This window comes from Varroa jacobsoni, unplaced genomic scaffold (assembly GCF_002532875.2).
Source record: "Varroa jacobsoni isolate VJ856 unplaced genomic scaffold, vjacob_1.0 scaffold_1191, whole genome shotgun sequence".
NCBI lineage: Eukaryota > Metazoa > Arthropoda > Arachnida > Mesostigmata > Varroidae > Varroa > Varroa jacobsoni.
Window position 1 is genome coordinate 51,217 of NW_019214093.1, and position 21,454 is coordinate 72,670.

At 40.0% G+C, this 21,454-nt stretch overlaps 1 protein-coding gene across 1 annotated transcript in view; it reads right to left on the reverse strand.

Moving 5' to 3' along the window:
- Positions 1-21,434, reverse strand: part of LOC111267453 (guanylate cyclase 32E) — a 41,690-nt gene extending 20,256 nt beyond the window's left edge. Inside the window, exons 1-10 of the mRNA XM_086971336.1 lie at positions 21,029-21,434; positions 13,487-13,589; positions 12,431-12,596; positions 9,676-9,750; positions 9,280-9,375; positions 6,539-6,707; positions 4,601-4,753; positions 4,198-4,364; positions 2,400-2,541; positions 43-215 (exon numbers count right to left, since the gene is read on the reverse strand). Of these exons, the coding sequence (XP_086827462.1) occupies positions 43-215; positions 2,400-2,541; positions 4,198-4,364; positions 4,601-4,753; positions 6,539-6,707; positions 9,280-9,375; positions 9,676-9,750; positions 12,431-12,596; positions 13,487-13,589; positions 21,029-21,434 (1,650 nt within the window). The remainder of the gene's footprint in view (positions 1-42; positions 216-2,399; positions 2,542-4,197; positions 4,365-4,600; positions 4,754-6,538; positions 6,708-9,279; positions 9,376-9,675; positions 9,751-12,430; positions 12,597-13,486; positions 13,590-21,028) is intronic.
- Positions 21,435-21,454: the final 20 nt, after the last annotated feature.

The following is a 21,454-nucleotide window of genomic DNA, read 5'->3' on the forward strand; positions in this document are numbered from 1 at the left end:
TAAAACGAAACGATGCAGAAAGGCGTCTAGAAACCTACTTACAGGTAGTAGTTCTCCACCATTAGTGCCGTTCGACGAGCCGGCATCCGTAGGAGCTATGGAAAACCTTCCAACAGGCGAGAGATGTTCATCGGACGCGTTGGCGAAACCAAGAACCGTATAATTTCCTTCTGAATCACCGTTCTCGTCGACTTGGATATCGAAGCCCATTACACCTGATACGTGTCGATGACAATATGAATATAGAAAAACATACAAACAGCACTTATAGCTGACTTCATTGATCATGCTGAAGAAACCATTCAAGACTCTCAGAAGAAGATCATCTCGAGCAACGATTGTAAGAGACGTAAGATACCGCGGCAATGCGATCTTCGGCCTCTTTCTCGAGGCAATAAACTGTCCGCGAAAGCATTGGATTGGTGTCTTTCTATTTTCGCCTGTCGGCTATTAATCTCCGGTAATCCGTGTAGCAGGAAACGTGTAACGGAAACTTGTATAGGCATGTAGTAGGGGCTAATCTCTTTTTGCGATGAAAAACGGGCCAATTAGAGCTCGATCTGGTAGGATGTTTAAATTGACACATGGCGTAGTCTCATCTTTTAGCACGACCTTGGATGGTTGATTGATCTACAGGTAAAAACAGGAAATTGCATTGTTGATATAATCCCCAAAGATCGTTCTCATTAGCCAACTAAACTACCGAGCAACACAGCTATTGGAGAGCTCCACACATTGAGGAATTTTGCTGGAGCTTCTCATTGGCTAGATGATATAATTGCTAGCAGAACTAGAGATTTCAGCCACCCTAAACGAATTGACAAACTATATTCATAAAACTCTAGATAACGATTGATGGGATTCATTCGAAAATCAGTGGAAAAAAAATAGGTTTTCCTTTTATTTTGACACAATGTAAACATTTGCCCGTTTTAATCAACACTGTATTTCTTTGGTGCTTATCGACGTTCATGCTCAAACGGATTCGACTAAAAGATGGTTTCTAGAAGATGCCAGCCCCCCACAGACCCTTCTCCTCTAATGGACGCATCATAAGTACTAACTAATTGCGCATTCTGGAAAAGTTTAGAAAAATCAAGTTCGTATGAAGTCCAAGCATAAGGAACCGTGCCAAAACAATGACACTTCCAAGTAGTGTAAATACTGGTAGCAGATGACCAGCGGCTCTACATTTATTGACGCTGATCATTCGGCTAACTCTAGATTTTCGTTCAAGAACCTTTTTTTTTAGGACTAGCGAAATGTTTTACCCATAACTTTGTCTAGTTGTAGCGGTAACGTGCTGGCTATTTTAGTCAGGGATTCGCCAAGTGGTCTCGGTTTGAAAACGGGCGTAGGCATTTTGTGCTTCAGTCCAGCCGTCCGTAACGGCCGCATCGGATATGGGATTAGAAGCAGAAACCACTCAGCGGAAAACACGCTGCTATATTACAGCGTCTGTGCCGTATGACAGAAGGAATAAATCTTTTCCTTATTTGTTATTTAGTAATTATTCCCAACATTAGAAAAAAACTAAATAATAACTGACACAGGAAATATTGCATTTCTTGAGCTGTCAATACTCACAGCGTATGATAATACTGACCTATAAAAACAATGTCCTGCTATAATAAAGAAGTCGTGAATATTCTCTAGGCGCATCAAGTGGTCCTTCACGTGCTTCAGTGGCACACTTTCCGGGAGTTCTCCATTTGAAAGAAGTGTCATCGACTCTGCGCTTGAATTGATCACTCCCTACCTTGTTGATTAAGGGTTAAATGTTTTTCAGAGAGTTTTTAAGAATTCGGCCAGAGCTTGGCCTAATCTGGCATCCACCAAGGCGAGCTTAACAAAATTTCATAAAGCTGAACAAAAATCCTTATCTATTTTTTTTTCTTCATAAATGGCTGGCAAGTTCGCCTTCCTTATACGAAACGATAATTGTGTGTTCTATCTGCTCTGACTCGAACCATGCATATAAAAATAGGTGAACGCCACTTCGCTCGGAGAGAACTAAACCTATTTTAAACAAATAGAAATTATTCCAGGAAGAAAAATTAGAAAAAAGCTATCCAAAGAGCCCTACGCTCGACAAGAAAGAACTGGCTTAAGGTAATGCTTTTTACTAACAGCAGTTAAACGCGATGTCGAGACAAAATTCTTAAATTGGCACCTGTTTTCGCTGTTCTGTGTGTGATAAGAAGGTGCTTTGATTTTTTCCAACCCAACCCAACCCAACTTACTATCCAGATTTCTTATTTCAAAAACCCTATATATCATTGACATCTCACTCCAGTATATGAAAGCCGTGATCTGAACAGGGTGTATTTGGATCCAACCAATAACAGCACGATTTTTACCATGGGTAGTATACTGATGTAATCATGCTGAAAACATACTTCTATACACGTTATTTCTGATGACATCGATTAAGGCTGTGCCATTTTCGAGACTCTGGTTTCTCCTGAGAAGCTCCGTTGCTGCTCGCGCATACAGCCAGACGGCATCGTACGCCATCGCTGCGTATGGAGGTATATCTACCTGCGATTAACAACAAAGCGTTTTTAATTAATGTTTTAGTAAGTACCTGTTTTCATCACAACCATGCCTTCCACTTCGCCAGAAACGGATTATTGTCCACTCATTATAGTATAGCTACCATCTAGAGCTAGACAACAAGACCTATTGGAACCCCTCATGGTTTCTATGTAATTTATGTTTTCGTTTCGAAGAAAACAACTGAATCTCTAGAAATCTATACCGCTGTCAGCTGGATTCATTTCTACTAGCAATTAACTATTAATTGGAACGTATCTAAGTAGCTTGGACATGGGGGCAAAAGTGTAACGATAGACTAGGTATCATCTACCGCCTATAAACCTGGTACAGGTCTAATGAAATTTTGCCATACAAGGTTAGAATGCAGCACAGCTACTGAGCTGAACCTAGCTAAATTCACTGCCTCCATGATCCGTCTATACTGGTAATAATTATCAAGTTATTACAAATAAGTCCCGCAGACTTTAAAACTTAATAAATTTCGAATTAGATACGAGTAGTAGAAGAAATATAACTGGTAATTGCTCTAGCCTTCTGAAAACTTACGAACGAAAACTGATTAAGTTTACTTAAGAAGAAATTAGTTCAGAAAAGAGAAATTAGTTTTCTTTTTAGTTCCAAAAATCAACGCTTAGTGGTCCAGATTTGTTCATCGGAAATTCACAGAAAGTTCAATGAAGATATCAGGCAAGCGAGCATTAAGCAAAAAAGCAGAACGTGAATGGTGCAAGTGTTTAAAGAACGGAGGTTGGGGTATTGAAAGCCAGCGAAAAAATTGTTAGATCGAGGAATCTGCGGTACAAAAATGCATTACCTCAACCGAGGAAAGCAAAGCTTGAACCGTAAAAACTGCCAAAACTGGCATTTTACATCTATAGTGTTACAGAATCATAATCTAATGCGAAAACTATACCGAAAATGGGTTGACTTCAGGCCAATAGGAAATGCAAGCAGTGTATTCAATGTGCAAATCGCGGAACTTCAATCAACAAAAAACCTCCCTGGACCATACGGTCACCTTAGACGAGGTGTGCTTCATTCTTTGCCGCCAGCCAAAGAGAGACTGAGTGAGCAAATGGCGTCGTTCTGAAGAAAAATCGTATTTAATGGCTGTGTTGAGCAGTGTCCGGGCATTAAGATGATAGTAGTACTTAGAAAAAAAAAAGCATCAGCGGCATCTGCTACTCTGAGGTACTCGCCGAAAATGAGCTAATAAATGCAATCTGCTATTTCATGGACTCATTCCATTTGGCAATCGAAAGCACATAGTTTGGGCACTTCGTGACAATGCCAAGCTTCGGGGCTATGCTTTAAGTACGTTTCGAATTGAACAAAAGCATATCCGACGTTGACTTCAACCCGTCCATTCTCGTCCGTATGATACGATAAAAAAATGCCAAGCATATCCTACTATCACTTTACTTCGACAAGTCATGGATAGAGATATCAAATATGCAAACTATACGTACATGGCTGCTCCGAAGCTGCCAAAGTTTGGATCAGAGTGCAAAAAATATAGAAGAGCACCTCTAACGTACATTGAAAAATAGTCATTCAGTAATCCCGCCGGATTTGCTTATGGCGGAAGTATTCTAGTCCGAGCGAACCGACATGCCAGTCAATAAAGTTGTTTCTTACCTGAACACGGGGATGAAACGGAATACAGAGAGGTGGCTGGCTTGCAAACTTCTGAACGTTTTCCTGGAACTTCTGATAGGTCTCGAGCTGTGGAGCACATGGCGTTATCATCAGCACCGATCGGAACGGTGTTGCATCGAAACGTGAGTAATGCGGCCGATCCCACTCTGGCAAGTGCAATTAAACGCAACGGTCAAACCAATAGACCATTGGAGTTATCGAAACCACATGCCTTGCGTCGAAAACGACCAGAATAAGTTCAGGGAAAGTATCATGAAAGAACTTTGTTAACGGTCATCGACGACAGATTACAGGATAGCTTGAACTTCGTCTGCCTTTTTTTCTCACAGTAAGCTTCCCGCAGTTTATACACTTGCGAAAGTGAGTCGGAGTCATGGTTTACCTTTGATCATAAACTGGTAATGCACCATCGGGTTATAGATTTCGTCTTCTTCGACGGAAATAATGACGTATTCGCCTGCCGCCAGTAACCCCTTTTTTTCCATTACACCAACGAAGTCGATCAAGGCATGTGTATCCGTCAGCAGAATGTAGACTCATTTTGTAGATGTAGATAAAAACAAAAACAGAAATTGAAGAATTTCGATTATGCCGCACCATGTTGTCTAGCTGCATCTACAACCATATTTTTTAGACTGGGCTGCTACCTCTTCCGTCAGCGAGGACCATGTAGCACACCTTCTACTGGCTTATTTAGGTAGCCCCAAAATTTGAAGTTGATTTCTCCCAGCTGTCAATCGGCTTATAAAGGATCTGATAAATATTACTTACCTATGCGTGTGTTACTGCGTTCATGTGAATATAATTCTGCAAGGGAAACTCTTGCCTTCAGTTTACACTTATTTGCGCGTAAAGCCTAGAGCATTTTTTTTTTTTTTTAACTGATACCACACTATTGCCGCTGATAACAGCGAAACGCTGGAACACCTTTATTCAACGAATACTACAACATATTTTTTAATGCATTAATTGAGTTCAAAAAAGGCTTAATTTTTTGATTGAGGCATTAAAACAACTGTCTGAGATAGGAACTGTTCTTTTCAAAAATATGGGAGACCACTTTCTGATTGGCATCTATTCCCTATTTTGCCAAATATATAGGTAGGCCTATCTAAGAATTGGCAAGTTCTTGCTTCCTGCCGAACACTCTATTATAACAATACCTGACAAGGTCGAAAAAAATGTTCGCTACAGCCTTCTGTTGGCCTATTGCTACCATTTACTGATTCGAACTGGCCACTGAATAAAGAAAACGAACTATTCCTTACAGACGCGTGTCCATACTTCTGCAGCCGTACTCCTACGATTTTCTAAAACGACATCTGTCGTGTAATATCTGTTACAAATTTCAACTTTTAGCGGTAAATGATGTATTAGCGTCTTATTATCCTATTAGAGTGGTCTTGCTTTGTTTTGGTGAGCTTTCCCACGCCTCTCAAATATAAATTTCAAACCGTGAAACATCCCGTATAAAATGTTTTAGATCATAAAAAGTATGATCTAAAAAAACTGATCTGAATCATAGGTATCGCGTGTTATAAAAGCGCAGGAATGCAGAGGTAACGAAAAACCCAGCAGGCGTAATGTGCCGTGAAGTTTCGTCTCTAGGACGCCTAACAGATTTACAAAAGTTTACAGAGTTATATAGTGGTCATCCATCTTGAAATCGTGTCCCGAACTCAAATATCAGTAGCCCAGACATGAACGGAATGTTTTTCATTTTTGTATCAAGAGAAAGCAGGCAACCTAATCGCACTTTTATTTTTATTTTTTCTCGAAGCAACAGATACTACTGCCATTCAAGCCTATAATCCTCTATAAACCTATAATTCATGTTTCATCCCGCCCTCCGCTTTTAGGGATTTTTATTTTCCGCCAGGTGGTTTTTTTCCTTCGCTTTGCATTATTTCTTCCCATCGCCGCCTACCTACGTCTTACGTAGTACTTCTTTGTGAACTGTCACCTATGGACTTCGCAAAGCTCTAAAGCTATCCTCTCATATACTCCTACAAGCAGCATCGCGCTACTTTGACTGTTGCTGATCGTTGTACTATAATTCTCACTTTTATTTTTACCACTATGAGAAGAAACTACAACCACAGCTATGAAGGAGCCTTAGCAAATCGATACCCGTCGCCTTTAGTCACATCGCCGATGGTGCCGAGCACGTTAGAGGAACCACTGCTACGTTCCCTGAAGGCCCGTGCCTTTATCTTACCGTTACAAATGTAATAAATGATTTAGTGGGGCGGGAGCAAGCGAATGGAAAGACCGAAATGCGAGGGACAGAAACGGGAAACGACGACGGCGACGACTTAGCCAGCGCATAGCATTGTGTGATGGTCATGCGGTAACTTACTTCGAGTAATTTCGTACGAGTCCTGCACGATTCGGTGGAGGTTGTCGACGTTCGTTTCCATGTAGTCGCCCGTGATCATGTATGTGCTGGTGACTGTGATGTTGTGCCGCTTCGCTAGATCGACCAAAACCTAAATCCGTGACAGCGATAGGACCAAGTAACAACATGATGGAATACAGTAGACTGTGCTTTATTAGAAGCAATGACAAACTCATCAATGTTAAAAGCGGCGTTCGGCAGTTGCCGTACTCAATGGAAGAAACATTCGCACTTGTGTCTGCTGTAAAATCCACGAACAGCTGTTCGAATATGGTTTAAAAGAGAACGATGCTGTCAAGTAAGGTAACATGGGGCGAGTAATTTCATGCAGATGCTTAAGTTCTCCATTTGATTTTCACAATGTCAACAAAATTATACGATAGCAACTAGCAGGTCAGGTAAACTCTAGCGACTGCCAAAAAGGATGAACTTGACGGATCGTCTTTTGTGACTCTACTCTATGTTGACGTATACTTCCTCATAACAGTATTAGCTCCTTTTTGCCTCTGCGCGTATGGACGAAATAACCAGAACTAAAGAAATAAAGCAAGAACAAAGTTCACCGAATGTAGAATTCATGACTGGTGTCGTTGTAAACGTATAGGTAAGAGACTTAATTTATAGTTATCTTCGATCTCAGGGTAATTGCAGAGTAGGACAGCAACGTAAGCATGCTATCGCATGAACAGTCACCGTACTCGAAGCGTCTACGCCAATTAGACAAATAGATTCAAATCAATCGTTTTCTGTATTGTGAACACTCACTTCGTCTGAACTGGATGCGTCTCTTGCGTAACGCCGAAATCTGCTAAAACCTTTACGCTACCAGAGTGAAAGAACAGATTGAATAAACGCCGATATAACAGAAATATATACTTTGAGCAGAAATTAATATAATGTCTCATCTCTGGTTATTGATTCCCCTTTGGTTTTCATATGTTGATATTTACGTCACGTTATCGTTTCACGGTGGAAAGTCACGTCGACCGCTTTCAGGTACACGCAAGCACAGGCACAGCGTGATCTATCTGTGAATGCCACAGCTTTTAATTAATATTTCAATTTTCTGGCGGAAACTTTAACTGAACATTATTCATTAACAATATATAGAGATCGTTAATAACGGGACCGATGCCTCGCTAGGTAGGATTCACAGCGTATCAGTACGCATACAGGGTGTACAAGAGATCCATCGCGTAAGTGAGGGGTAGAGCTCTGTGAAGTCTAATGCTCTGGTCACAGTGTCGTATCGACTTCTGAGAGTATTAAAGCATAGACTATAGTCCCGTCGATCGATACATATCTTGCAGTTTACACTCAGTATTCGTCCAGCAAGCGGACGCCTGTCGAAGACGCCATGTCTTTGTTTTGTCACAGTGAACTTGTGAGAACAGCTATAGTAAGACCTCATCCGCCCAAGTCGTTTGATTTCTATTAGAGAAAGATACCGGTTCTTGTAGGTGGAGTGTATTCGAGGCCGGAGCTAATGCGCTCCTTGCGAGGGGCATGGCTAGAATTTGAGTGTGACAGCTTTGCCAGTGGTTACCGTTTGAGTTGCCTATACCACGACAGCTACCATGACCTCAAGGCGAAATATACTGGTTAGTACCGCTAGATAGGCTTTATTGGCCTTCACATACCTTGCGTCCGGAACTGGACAGTGATCATCTGAGATGCAGTTTAGTGTTTATTAGCTGCAAACCGCTATATTTCATTTCGCCCCGCACTTTTTCATAAATAAGTAGAGAACTCACCGTTCGTTTTTTTGGGTTGGCTGACACCGACCGTGTTTTGTTAGCACGGGCAAGTAACACAATGAGAGGGAGCGATAGTCATCAATTTAACGTCGTCGTCAGCCTTACTCTCGACCCCGGATGGAAACAATGAAGCTGGGCTGACTCTGTGATTATAACTCCCGAGTATTCGACGAACGGCTAGCCGAACGTTAGCTTTGCCTTTTCAGGCTATTACGCTAATAGCCCGACAATGGTTTAATAGAAAGACAATCCACGACAGGCTTTTTTCTTTGAACAGAAGTTGTAATAACATACGGGTGTTAATTTAACGAAAAGCACATGCAGCTTCAATGTGTTTGCTACGCTTATTATTCTCAAAAGCCACATATCGATGAAGTAATCTATTTTTCCATTCTATCTTCACGGATCATGTTAGGTTGACATGCGTTTTTTTTCTAGCCTATTATCTCATGGCAAGTATTTCTCTTCTTCAAAATAGACGAATGAATTTTACTAAAATTATATACAGTACATACTTGTCATAGATAAAAATTGTCTAATCTGAAGAGACATTCACAGTGTGAAATATCTCTTGACATTAAGCTTCTGGTTTTAGCTCCTTCGAGAATCAAGACGGCATTTGTCACGGTAAGCGGTGGATATCTTATGGTAAGCAGTCCTCATGTGTCTGTCCCTCGTTGCAGAGTGTACGGCCTGATAAGAAGACAACTGACGCGTGAAGGTATCTATGCAAGCAGAAAAGTTCGCTAATACCTGTTTTAATGGCGTTGTTTCCTACAAAACTAATTAGCAAATTTGCGTACGTTTTTCTTTACGGCCTTCACCGAACAAAACCCGTCCCAGAAGCCATCTCAATAGTGAACACCGTCCCAGAAAGCTAATAGGATATTGAAAGCCTTTTCATACCACATGAGTTTGCACGTAGGTTGTTGATTCCGCCACGACAAGGGTCACCCGCGTCCATTCGAAATACTTCAATAAGGCGATGACACTTTTGCTCACCTATAAACGCATCAAGTGTAAACATATTTATTACGGAGAATACTAGAAAAAAAGTTTAGATTTACTAATTGTGCGCCTTCCTTTGACGTTTTGCAGACAGTTGGTCAAGGCAATACAAGATACATATTAATAAGAAACTCGGCATGATAGCCAGCGATTGCACCCTCTGTACTTCAAAAACAAACATTGATCCGCACCTTTTTGTTGTTCGTTTGATATTTAAACTGTGAACCGAATCGGCTAAACTTATGAGACTTGGTTTCGCTGACATATTTAATATATAAAAATACACACACTCACCTTTGAGCTTGAAGGCAACGTACGGGCAAATGTCTTGAAAATTTTGCCACGGCTCACTCGCTGGTCGTAACACATCTGTACCAAAAACGATGCCCATCACCATAAAGACGTTAGGCCATATGATCAGAGCGCAAAAAAACCTAGATGATTACCTCGCCTACAGGCAGATCACTCAATATCATAACACATAACACTGCACCCTTTTAGCTAATACCACCTGTATCATTATGGCTTCAAATTAAAGCAAGTTCGTACCGCTGAGAGCCCAGAACCATTTCTTTTCACGGTTCGCCCACCTTGTAAGATAGTGGTCCAGAAGAAGACGTTATGCGCGCAATGCGAATATGATGTTACTTGTCGAATAAACTATTGTAGGCTCTAACTAATCAGAAGGACGAGCTGTTTTCCCGTCTATAGGCTCGAAAAAAGGCCTACCACGACGAGTCAGTGCCGTTGTCTACGATCATCTTTCAAGTGGCTTTTCGGATATCTAGTACGTTTTTTGATCTGCCTTCTTCTAGACTTGTGTTCGATGATACTACTACTAGACTGACCTAGATGATACCTAGGCTGACCTAGAAATTTGTCGTTTAAAGGACGAGTACAAATAGATTCGTCTCATAGATGAGACGAATCTATTTGTACTCGAAATTCGTCTGTGTTGTAAAGTAGTCTCATCTTGTCCACTTGTAGCTGGGGAAGGAACAACACTTATCAACAGAAAACCCACATCTCGTAAGTTCGAGGCCAAAATTGTCAGCCGCAACAATGAGCCGTTAAATTAGACCTAACTCTCTGATAGCCACTACGTTTACATGTCGATCTATACATAAGTAATGCTAAATAACACTGCTTGTAATACATACGCAAATGCAGTGTAAGATATATCTATATATTCCCAGGGGGTAAATTTGAAGATAGTTCTGTTTCAAAGATATAAGTGGTCGATTTATAAGGATATTGCTATTTTTTTGTCCTCCCTCAAAGCTACTGTTTACACTTCAAGCTGATCACAACAAGTTTCATTGTTTCTTACTATTTACCGTTGGTCACATCGACTAACCAATTTTTGTGTTGCTACTCATTTCGCTTGATAAGTATGAACCCTATTAGAGGGAATAGAGCCTTATTTTTTCCTAATACGGCTCTTTAGCTGCTTAAAATTTGGACGTTCTTCTACTATGATAATATCAATTATTGAAGCCGCTAAAAACGAAACGCGTGCTAGCTGGTTGCTCGACAAAATTATTGTTTTCACCAGTAGTGAGTGATTATAATATAACTTTCATTAGCTAGCAGTTAAGTGCTTCACTCCGAACTTTCTAAAACTTGCTGGGCTAAAGACCACGAAATATAGCCAATTTACACACTGGGCTCTTACTCCATAGCATTTGAACAGAAGAGGCAAGCATTTTGAATGTATCGACACGTACAATATCATAAATATACAAACTGCCCATTATAGAACTTCATACTCCTCGACACACAGGAGTAACTGAAAGTGACCGTTCAAGCGTTGGTTAAAAATGTTCTTTTACTAACGGTAGACGGAAGACTATTTCCCGTCTCCTATTCGTTATCAATCGATGTTCCATTGGCAAAAATAACACTTTTTACTCCATCAGTTCAATTGTTGTCATCGGTAACGCGAGAAACAGAAAGAAAGTGAACTAAACCGTATCGTATTTAGGCCTTTTACTATTGCCTATGGTTTGATCACAAGTAGTGGTATTGGAAATTACGCTCACTGCCCGCTTATCTGCTCTTGCCTTTTCTCGCAAGTCCGTGTTGGATGGAGTCTAGAGTTTGATCGGCGACCGGGTTCAGGAAGCCCTCGGTGGCGCGCTGAAGGGACACTGCGGAAATAGGGTACAATTCGATAAAGCGTTCAAACATTCATCGCAGACCACTATTATTTATTAGATCTAAAAGTTATAGTTCCACTCGTGAAAGGGCGAATCCGTTTAGAAGTTTTCAGGGGGTGGGCAAAAATGTGCGTGTTACGCTTCGTAAAAAAGCTCTTGACATGTATCAGATAACTGTGACCGGGTTGAGTGGATATAGGTACGTATTTAGCGGCAGATAGTTAAACGAATAGCCGGCTATAAGGGAGCTGTGAGAACAGCTAGCTATTTGCTGGTAGAGACCATATGTGATGCGCGATTCCGCGATGACTTGAGAGTTGCCTTGCCGCGATTGTAAGGTTGCTTTGATAGGATCGCAAGACACGTGGGCCTCGGGAATTACCAGGGCAAAAACGGATGATTTCCAGCACCTGTGGCCGCGGCCGCACCAAGCAGCGCATCTATCACGAGTCTGCTATTGGTGTAGGGCGCATATGTTGCGTATGACAGTGTGTCATAACAAACGGGGTATACTACCGTAAGGTATAATAATTATAACAATAGTAATACTACTAAACACAGGCAATAATGTCCGCCTTTAAATAAACGTCCTTAAATAAATAAATTCGTGTGAATATTAAACAACCGAATGAATCAGGAGTTACACTGATATTTTATGAGGTTTTTGTGCTATCGACGAATACCTAGGCAGAGCTCGAGGGCTGAAGTAAATTCTTGTACGCCAATCGAAATACGATAGGAGCTGAACTTATTCCCAGCTAAGTAAATTCGTGAGGTTGACCACGGCAAACATTGAAGATGTTTTAAAATTGAAGAAGAGATGTTATTTTGCAGTATGCTCCACAGGCTGCCCATGTGTCTAAGTCAAAAAAAAAAGTTGGCATACTTACATATGTAATCATTGGCATGTTCCAGGCGTCGGCAACAAGTGCTTCAGCAAAACAGCTTTCGTCTGGACCAATAAATGCTTTCACTGCCTGATTTCGAAGATCGGTCATTTTTTTGACACCTCCAGATCCTTCTGGTTGACCAACATTTTCTGCCACGAACGTTAGTCTGTTGGAAAGAAGTAATAGTTGAGCAATGCTTAAAAAGCCATAAGCCGATCGTTCTTCTCGCCAATTCACTAAAACCTACGCTATAACTTGACACATATCTGACACTGCACTTGTCCTTTTTGAAGATGGATATCTACGTAAGGTACATTCGATACGGTCATACGCAAGAGTAGTACTTTGGTAAGATACTGCGTTTACGGTATATTACTACAGCTCCTATATGTTAAGATTTTTAATTTAGTTTTCAAAGATGCAAGTAATTTACAATATTTTAGGAACACATTTTAGGGCGTCAATCTCGAAACACTGAAACAGAAAATGAGCTATGGTCACCATTTTATGAAACAGAGCTACGCCTGGCCTTTGAGAACCTAGCTTGTAGTAATGTTTATTGTAGAGTAAGATAGTTCTTGTCTTATAGACGGGTTCGGGCCGGCTTTGATGGAGGAAAAACTACTAGGCAAAAGTTTTGTACGACGCATACAGTGTGTCTTGCGCTTGGGAAAATGCCCCTGTAAGGTTTTTGACTGTACCAGCTGTCCTGTTAATCCTAGGAGTGATAAATGAGACGGAAGGACGCGAGATGGCAACCGTTTGCGGGTCGGATTATGGAAGTCGGATTAATAGAGTTATGGATTGGTAAGTTCATAGTCATGACGCTAGTAAATTGAACAGATGCTGCTCATGCGTTTTATAGGCCGGAACTCTTGATAGTTACTTTCGATTGTCGCATATATTGTGGCATTATTCGTATACATATTAATTCATTTGAAGGGGCATACCGTTCATGAACCGTGATGCGAAAATAATACTGTTACCTGAGTCGATTTGCAAGAGCTCTAAATTGGTTTTTCTGCACAAACTAAAGTCTACAGAACTTTTACTTACCGATGATCAGGAAGAACATCTTCATCTTGGTTCACATCGTGAACTGCTAGTGGCATGGCGCCCACCACCAGCTTCCCTAACATGCGGCCCTGATAGAACGTACCTGCAGTTACACAAAAGTTCAGAAAATAACTTAATTCTAACTTATGAATATCCCAAAAACGCGTCTTAGTCGAACTGAACATACGCGAACGTCTTTACGCTTATTTAGTCTAAACATATTATCAAAGGAAGAAGGTTTTCCAGAAAGCCCTATTTTTTATTTGCAACAAATTTGCTGACTTTCCTCTTCTTTTTTGTATTTACTATATGAGCCATCTTGTAAACGCACTATGGCGAAACAAGCAAGAGAACTAAAATTTTCATTACCGCGTACCCATTATCCGTGCACTTCTTAAGTTTCTGCCAGAAATCAGTAATCCATTCTTCAGCATGCTAGGGATTAAATGATCTTACATAGACTGCTTTTTATCTTCCAAGCGTTTGTCCTACTTAAACTAAGCAGCAATGCCTCTTCTTATAGCATCATAAACAAAATTAGCTACTTTCCCATTCTGCCAGACAGTTCTTCCTTGAAACACTTTGGTAATCGAAACGAAAACGGCGGAGGTGCCTTCCTCAGTGAAGATGACCGTTTATCGACTGCGTGAACTCTACGACTTTGCACAAGACACCAGTGGCACAAAAACGATACAGAGCTCTATAGCAGCGAATAAATTAAACTGGATGATCAGACAGATTGAAGGTGGAGCATTCTATTATTTCCCAGGGGTCAACCACTTCACCGAACGAAGAGATGTGAGGCTAGCTCGCTATATAGGAAAAGGTTAAAAATATCGGTTTAACTGCTATCAGCCAACGACTTTTCGGCCGTATTTTTTAGTACCTTAGTTGGTCTGTTCAGAAATACAAGTGCACAAGTAGGTTCTTTCGATACCATCCCCAATCAATATGCGATTTGAACACGCATAAGTTAATCTGCTTTCAGTTTGGCCCGGGTCGTCATATATTGGAAACGTACCCTTGCATTAGTTAGTTAAAAATTGTAAAAAAAAAAATGAAGTTAATATGTTTCGCACTAAAAAAGTGGGAATTTCGTCGTATAAGACAAACTAATTAAATATGTGCTTTAACAGATCGATAGCTAACTTAATTCTACCTTAATGATTAAAAGCTGTTTGTTTTTCCAATTTACGTTTTACAGGCGGCTGTACTAGTCCTATATGGAATTATTTAATACACATTATATAATAGATCCTTCGGAAAATTGGTCTTACCAGTTATTTGGAGATTTACGCTTAGTTAGAAGGATGCTGGTTAACTGTGATGGAAAACATTGTTGTGTTTCCCTGATTTTTCACCTTTGTCACTCTAACGGATTGTGTGAGCCGCTAAAAATTATCTGCATCGTTTAAATGATATTGGATGAAGCAGACTTAATAACAGAATGTTTTAGAAAATATTAATTTTCTAGAACATTAAGTCTAATAGTAGTATTTTTACTAAGTTATTACACCGTAAATTATCTATAGGGATATTTCATTCCAATAGAGAATGGGAGTCAGATTATATCACACACACACACACACACACACACACACACACAAACACATCATTATCGTTATTATTGCACAGGATTGCCTTATGACAAAACTAAGTATTATTTAGGTAGTACATATTATATACTTTTTATAAGTAATTTTTTAATTATAAAGAAGATTTATAATAAAATATTCTCTTATCACTTTGAAACAATTGCTGAAGAGATAGTACACGTTTTTAGAAAAACTCAAATACATTACGAAGAGAAGTAACGATCATAAATATGAAGCGAAGATACATCGGGCCTTTTCGCGTAGATTGAAGTAGGAACCGAACACTATGCCAGTCCGATCAGTAAGAAGCAGAGAATTGAATTATGAAACTTGCAAGCATGGAAAATAGGGGGTTCGTATCTGTCCTGGTGACATAACGTGTAGGTTTTATGCGGCCAGTTTTTATATATACATTTCAACAATAGCAATAATAATAATACATTTTGAGCAGCAAATAGATGCCAAGTCTTATTCATTTGAGATTTCGTATTATAATTATAATCGTAGAAGAATTTCGAAGATGCTCAATCACGATCTTCTCTGTTACACAAGTACGGTTTGTTTTTCGTCTTAGAGTACATTTAACTACGTATCTGCGTTACTGTACATTGTAAATGTTTGACACATACACACGTAATCGTTATAATTACAGTTTCTATACGAGTGATTTTCGCTCAACCGAAGTACACACACATAAAAGTTCACGTCTTTTTGTACACATCTATTTCATATATTGCGTAAGACCTACTTTTACAAATTACCAGAGGTATTCTATATTAGCAAAGACGACATTTCTTTTAGCCGTATGAATCTGTGTAGGGGCCTTTTTCAGGCCATTTAGCCGAGGTTTAGCCCAAAACACATGTGGCTTTGTCCGAATTCACATGTAAGCCGCCTTAGAATTACTGTTATTCCAACGACAAATCCGTAGGCCGTTTCCTTTTCACAGGGCGAGCTCAGTCAAAAAAGCCTACACACTTGGTCGGGATTGCCAAGGCTCTCGTGGTTGTCCAAAAGTAAATCTTTCCCGAGGATATGATAATAACTCTTATTTTCCTAGATTCCTCAGCGTTTTGCATGCTAACTGTCGAGCCTATATTTTGGATGTAGTCCAAAAATTCCACCACGAGTTCCGTATCCTTCGCCTTGAGGAAGCCCTCTTCTTCATGGAACTGAGAAAAGCCAATGTCGTCCACGACAAACTGAGGGCCAGAACAGGCAAAAATTGCTAGTTCGCTAGAGGGGCCTTGCAAACACCGAAAGCGTTCTGCTGCCACTGTGACGGATTGAATGTAAAGAAAACTTGACGTTTTTCTCGGTTATATAGATACTTGTCTTCTATTGTTTTTGTATGTATATGTAAATTCACGATGGGTGGTGTGGACTAGAGGTTCCATATGACACTGTATCCCATAACGCGTAATTACTACACATAAATAATGAATTTCATATCAGGCGCTTCGAACACACTAACATAGATTCATTAACGCCATATTCGTATGCTATAAGTAAAGCCCTTCTTTTAGAAGTCTTTTTTTCATAAAGATGCGTTAGAAGTTAACACGGACTTTCTAATTTACAATTATCACTAGTCTCTTTAAAAAAGATCAGTTTTCTAAATTGTATATTGAAGATAAATGGATAAGATAGGCTAAAATGGCCTAAAAATCATTATCATGGGTTGCATTCAGCTGTTGTGTGTTAGTAGCTCACGTATTAGTATGCCGAATCTAATTCGACTCTCTAAGTAAAATTAGTATGGCAGAGTGGCTTCAATCACGATACCCTATTTAACAGTGACATTGCTTAGTTCGTCACCTCTAGGTACTATTCTACTTGCACCAGTTCTTACTGCAGGCATGTAAGCGCATGGCGTAGAAGTGCAATGACGCTACCTGCTGTTTGCAGGCCACAGATTCATGCGAAAAGGACTACTCTTACTGGTAACATTCCATTCGGGCGACACTGTATTAGGACATTACTGCACTGTGTACCACAGTTACAGCATAACAGGACAGGCTATTTATTTAGGGTAATCTAATACGGTAGGGATCCATAGCCGAGAAGCACATGGACTGAAGGCCTTCAGGACTAGTAATTTAACGAACACTTTATACAATTAGGTTTTCATTATTATATTTAGGAGACCCAAAAGGTGCCATTGGAGGAGTTAGATGCCATTGTCCAATGACAGACATGGGTAAGCAGCAATTAAATTCGTTATAAATTTTAGACTCAGGCAGCGCTTAGCATGCTAAACGGTTTTTTTTTTTTGAAACAAGGTTAAGTATATGACTCCGAGAGATTACGCAAGTATTCTAGGTATTATGAGTCATTATATCTTAGGTTGTCATTTGACGTATCGCGTTCCATGCAGGAGTATTTACAGGACTTCGACTACATTCAGCTGTTTTCTTGGTCTGGTCAGGCATCTGAGTGTGGTCACCATGTCCTTCAGTCGTGTGCTTGACAAACTTAAGAGATTTGAGAAATACATAAATATATAAAAAACTTTCGATTGCGCACAAAGTAACGTATTGCCAATAAGGTGAAACATATATAAAATATCGAGGTGCAAAAGAATGCCATTATGTACACCTTTTCCTTAGAACTCCACATTACAGCTTCACACGAAATAGCTGTTAGACGAAGCCATAACCAACAATAATGTCATGGTATCGTTGTAGACTATTTGTTATCCAAAGAATCTCTACTGTCATCTTCATCTGTCTCTGCTCCGTATAAGTGAACTAATGGTCATTCTGTCACCTTTATCTGATATACTCCTTCTTTAACACAGAACCTACCTTTACCGGTTAATTTTGTCGTTTTCTTTAGGTCGTCAAGTCGCTTTAAAGTCTTGAAACTAAAAAGCTGCGTCAAATTATAGAAGACCTTTTTAATATCTGGCACAATGGGAATAGGTGTACAAGAAGTGCCGGTGGGTTTAGTGCGTTCGCATATAACGGGATCCTCATGATCGCAAATCTTTATCACCTTCATTTCGTAGCAATACCACCAGAGCGTTTTCTCTAACCTAACGTCTCGTTTAGAAATTCCCGGCAAGATAGCGAGCATTTCTAATGCCCATTTCCAGCAACGAAAACACCTCTGCGAAAATAACGAAGCATCGGGATTTTAGTCAGTTCACTCTAGCTGGTCAATGGTACAATGAAGAGTTAAAAAACTAACTAACCAAACCCGATGACGCGGCATGGCAGACGAAAGAGCCCACGGCCTTCAAACGCCGGGCTTTTGCCAATTAACTCTCGGTGCTGCTATTGTACCATTGCTGAGCGGTCCCTCAATGTTCTAAGCATTTTCTGCGCCCCGCTTTGTCTCAGTTTTTATCTCAGCTTAACCCCCTTTCGCTTCATCATAAAAAAGCTGATTTTTCTCGCAATGCTTCAAGACAAGTTTTACGCTGCTTCCCTTTTCCACCACTGTCTACTGGAGCAAGTGCTACGAAAACGCCTGCGGGAAGATATACGGCATAGAGCAAACGAATTTTGCTTATTGATGGGCAGCGAGGCGATTCATTGGTAGAAAGTTTTTTTTTATATACCTTTTTTTATTTATAAGGTATCCCACTGAAACGGTGGTAGACAGAATATACCAGTCTTCCCCTAACATTTGATGCTGAGTTCAACAATGGTTCTCGCTAATAGCCCGTTTACATGCATTACGTTTTGCGTATTTCGTTATCGGTTGGCCACCTGTTTATAGGATACGAAAAGCCGGCCATTGGGTTCGTGCTTCGGAGCAGCTGGCTCTCTCAAACCGGTTAATACTGCACTTAATTCACGTACTAAGCTAGCACAGCGAGTACGTTTGTCGGGATGCTCTAGCCGATATTAGACGTACGGCATGTACTGCACACCCTGTATGTTAACCTAAATAAAACGCACTAAAAGAAATGGGTGGACTTGAGAGAAAGTCTGTCTAGATCGCAACATTGTATAATATAATGAGGCAAGTGCTCAACATGTTCGTTGCACCATCTCAGACAATGTACCGTAGATATATATTCACTCGTCGCATGATTTGGCCAATTATGAAGGAACTACAATATTGTAAGCATTTTCAGTAGAAAGATTTAGCTCATCGTGGATGATGCGTTTCTCATATAATATACTCTCTAATAATACGTTCTTTGTACTATAAACAAGTAGAAACAAACCCACGTTTTAACAACGATGGAACCGAACTGCACGCCTCAGTGTACATAAAACGACAATGTAGGTCTGATTCATCACAAACAGGACCGTGTATTCTTCCTACAGACTCCAGCAACGTAATTAGAAGATCGCTTAGTATTCATAATTTGAAATTACTTATTTCTTAGCAATAAACAAATACCAATAGAAAGCCTTTGTGAAGAATCGTTGACTGTCTTGACAACTCGAGATGGCTAGACGCAACAGAAACATTCGTTGATTTTTCCGCCATAGTCAAGAACAAACACTATCATATTGCTAAATCTAAATATCTGACCTTAACCCTGGGTTTTAGACACTTGCCCGTTCTAGTCAATGTAGGGAGCAAGCTAAATAAACATGATCATTTCTTTATATAGACTTTTCAGTGATCTATAAGGTTGAAAGATTACATCATGTAAGATGATGTCCGTGATCTTTTTGAAAAGGCTTTATGAGATCGGGTTAGGTATTTATTTTTTCGATAAATAACAATAAAAAATAGTGACGAAAAGCGTCCTAGCTGGACTAGCGGCTAAATTGAACACCTCGAACCTAAATTAAGCGTTTATATAAGCTCCAATAGCAAAACCTATGTAATTAGTATAGCCTGGAACATGAATTCTGCTCTGAATATTAGATCTCTCACAATGAGTGCAGTCCCAGTTCTGGTAACACTCTGCTTTTTTTAATGGAAAATGTTTCTTGAGACATTTCAGTACTATCTCAGTTTAGAGGATGATTCTGAGAACTTTTGGTAGGTTAAAATAGTAATTCTTTCTTAAGGAAAAATGTGATAACGTTAGGCAAAGATAACAATGACCTTCGCTCTTGCAGATCTGTCAGTAAGCGAGACGTTTATTTCTCTAAACTTTTATACTGAAGATTAGAAATAGAAGGTTAGATTTGGAAGTGTATTTAATGGCAAAGAAGATCGAATAAGTTTACTGTAATTAATTGTTAAGGGCCCAAAACCAAATTAATGCATCTGTATAGATAGAAACAACATAAGAGTTTAGATATTAACTAAGTTTTTTCTTAAAACTGATACCAGATTCTTCCTACTTAAAATGTGTTTGATTGTCTTTATTTTAGCAGCATTTCAACCATACAGATTTAAAGAAGACAAAAAGGTACCAACTCGCATAATATGTTTATACAGAGGAAAACCTAACAAATCCTAATATTTTTATATATAGAAATATATATAGAAAAATAATCCATTTTTCCATCAAAAAAGGTTTTGAATGGTTCTATAATTTTACGGTGCGTAAGTGCCAACAAAATGATTTAAATAGGAAGGCCTTTGGAACTACTTATGCGCATGTACCATTTCAGGTTTCTCCTTCGTTTTCGCTTCTCTCAAACGACGGGAACCACGGGCAAAGACGGTAAAACTGTACAGTTTCGCTTACCTCTCTTGTAAGTGAAATTAGATAAATTAAAGTAACGTCTGTTTCATAGGAACCCCAACTGGCGTCTCGACTTCCTCAAGTCTTATCTTGGATATGAAAATAAGTTCTCCTTTCGCCAGAGCCCCAATATCGTAGGTCCTTAACATTGACATTTGCGTAAAGTGAAGCTATTGAACTCCGCTAGTACATAGTAGTATAACACTCCTATTCTTACCGAGATAAGGCTTGTTTTACTATAATTCAGGTGAAGTATGCACGGCTATAGACACAATAGCCATGTCATTTTGTTTCTGGCCTGATCCTTATTTTTCTGCCTCATTCGAGTTGAGTACTCACCAAGGAAACCAATTTTGATCTCCGGCTTGTTCCGCGAACGCGACATCTTGTAAGCGGATTTCTGCGTCGACGTCGCTAAATGGCTATAGGCCGACGTCGAAGGTGCGGCGAAACTACGATCTTCATAAGCCGAAGACTGTCCTCCACTGCCGGAGCCAGCAACGTTTCCACCCACATAGTACTGTTCATACGAATCGGGACAAGATGTTCGATCGTAGTAGTTGTCACCAGTTCCACGGGGCAAACGGAGACGTTTCGAGGTATTTAATGTAACTCGAGAAGCTCTGGCTCCTCGACCGCCACGAAAGTCCCGACCTGCATGGACTCCTGGAATAGCCGGCCATAATGCAATAACACAGATCACGCAGATGGAAGACCAAGCTATGACGCAGCTTTTTAAACGCATCTTCCTGTCGAACGATTAGT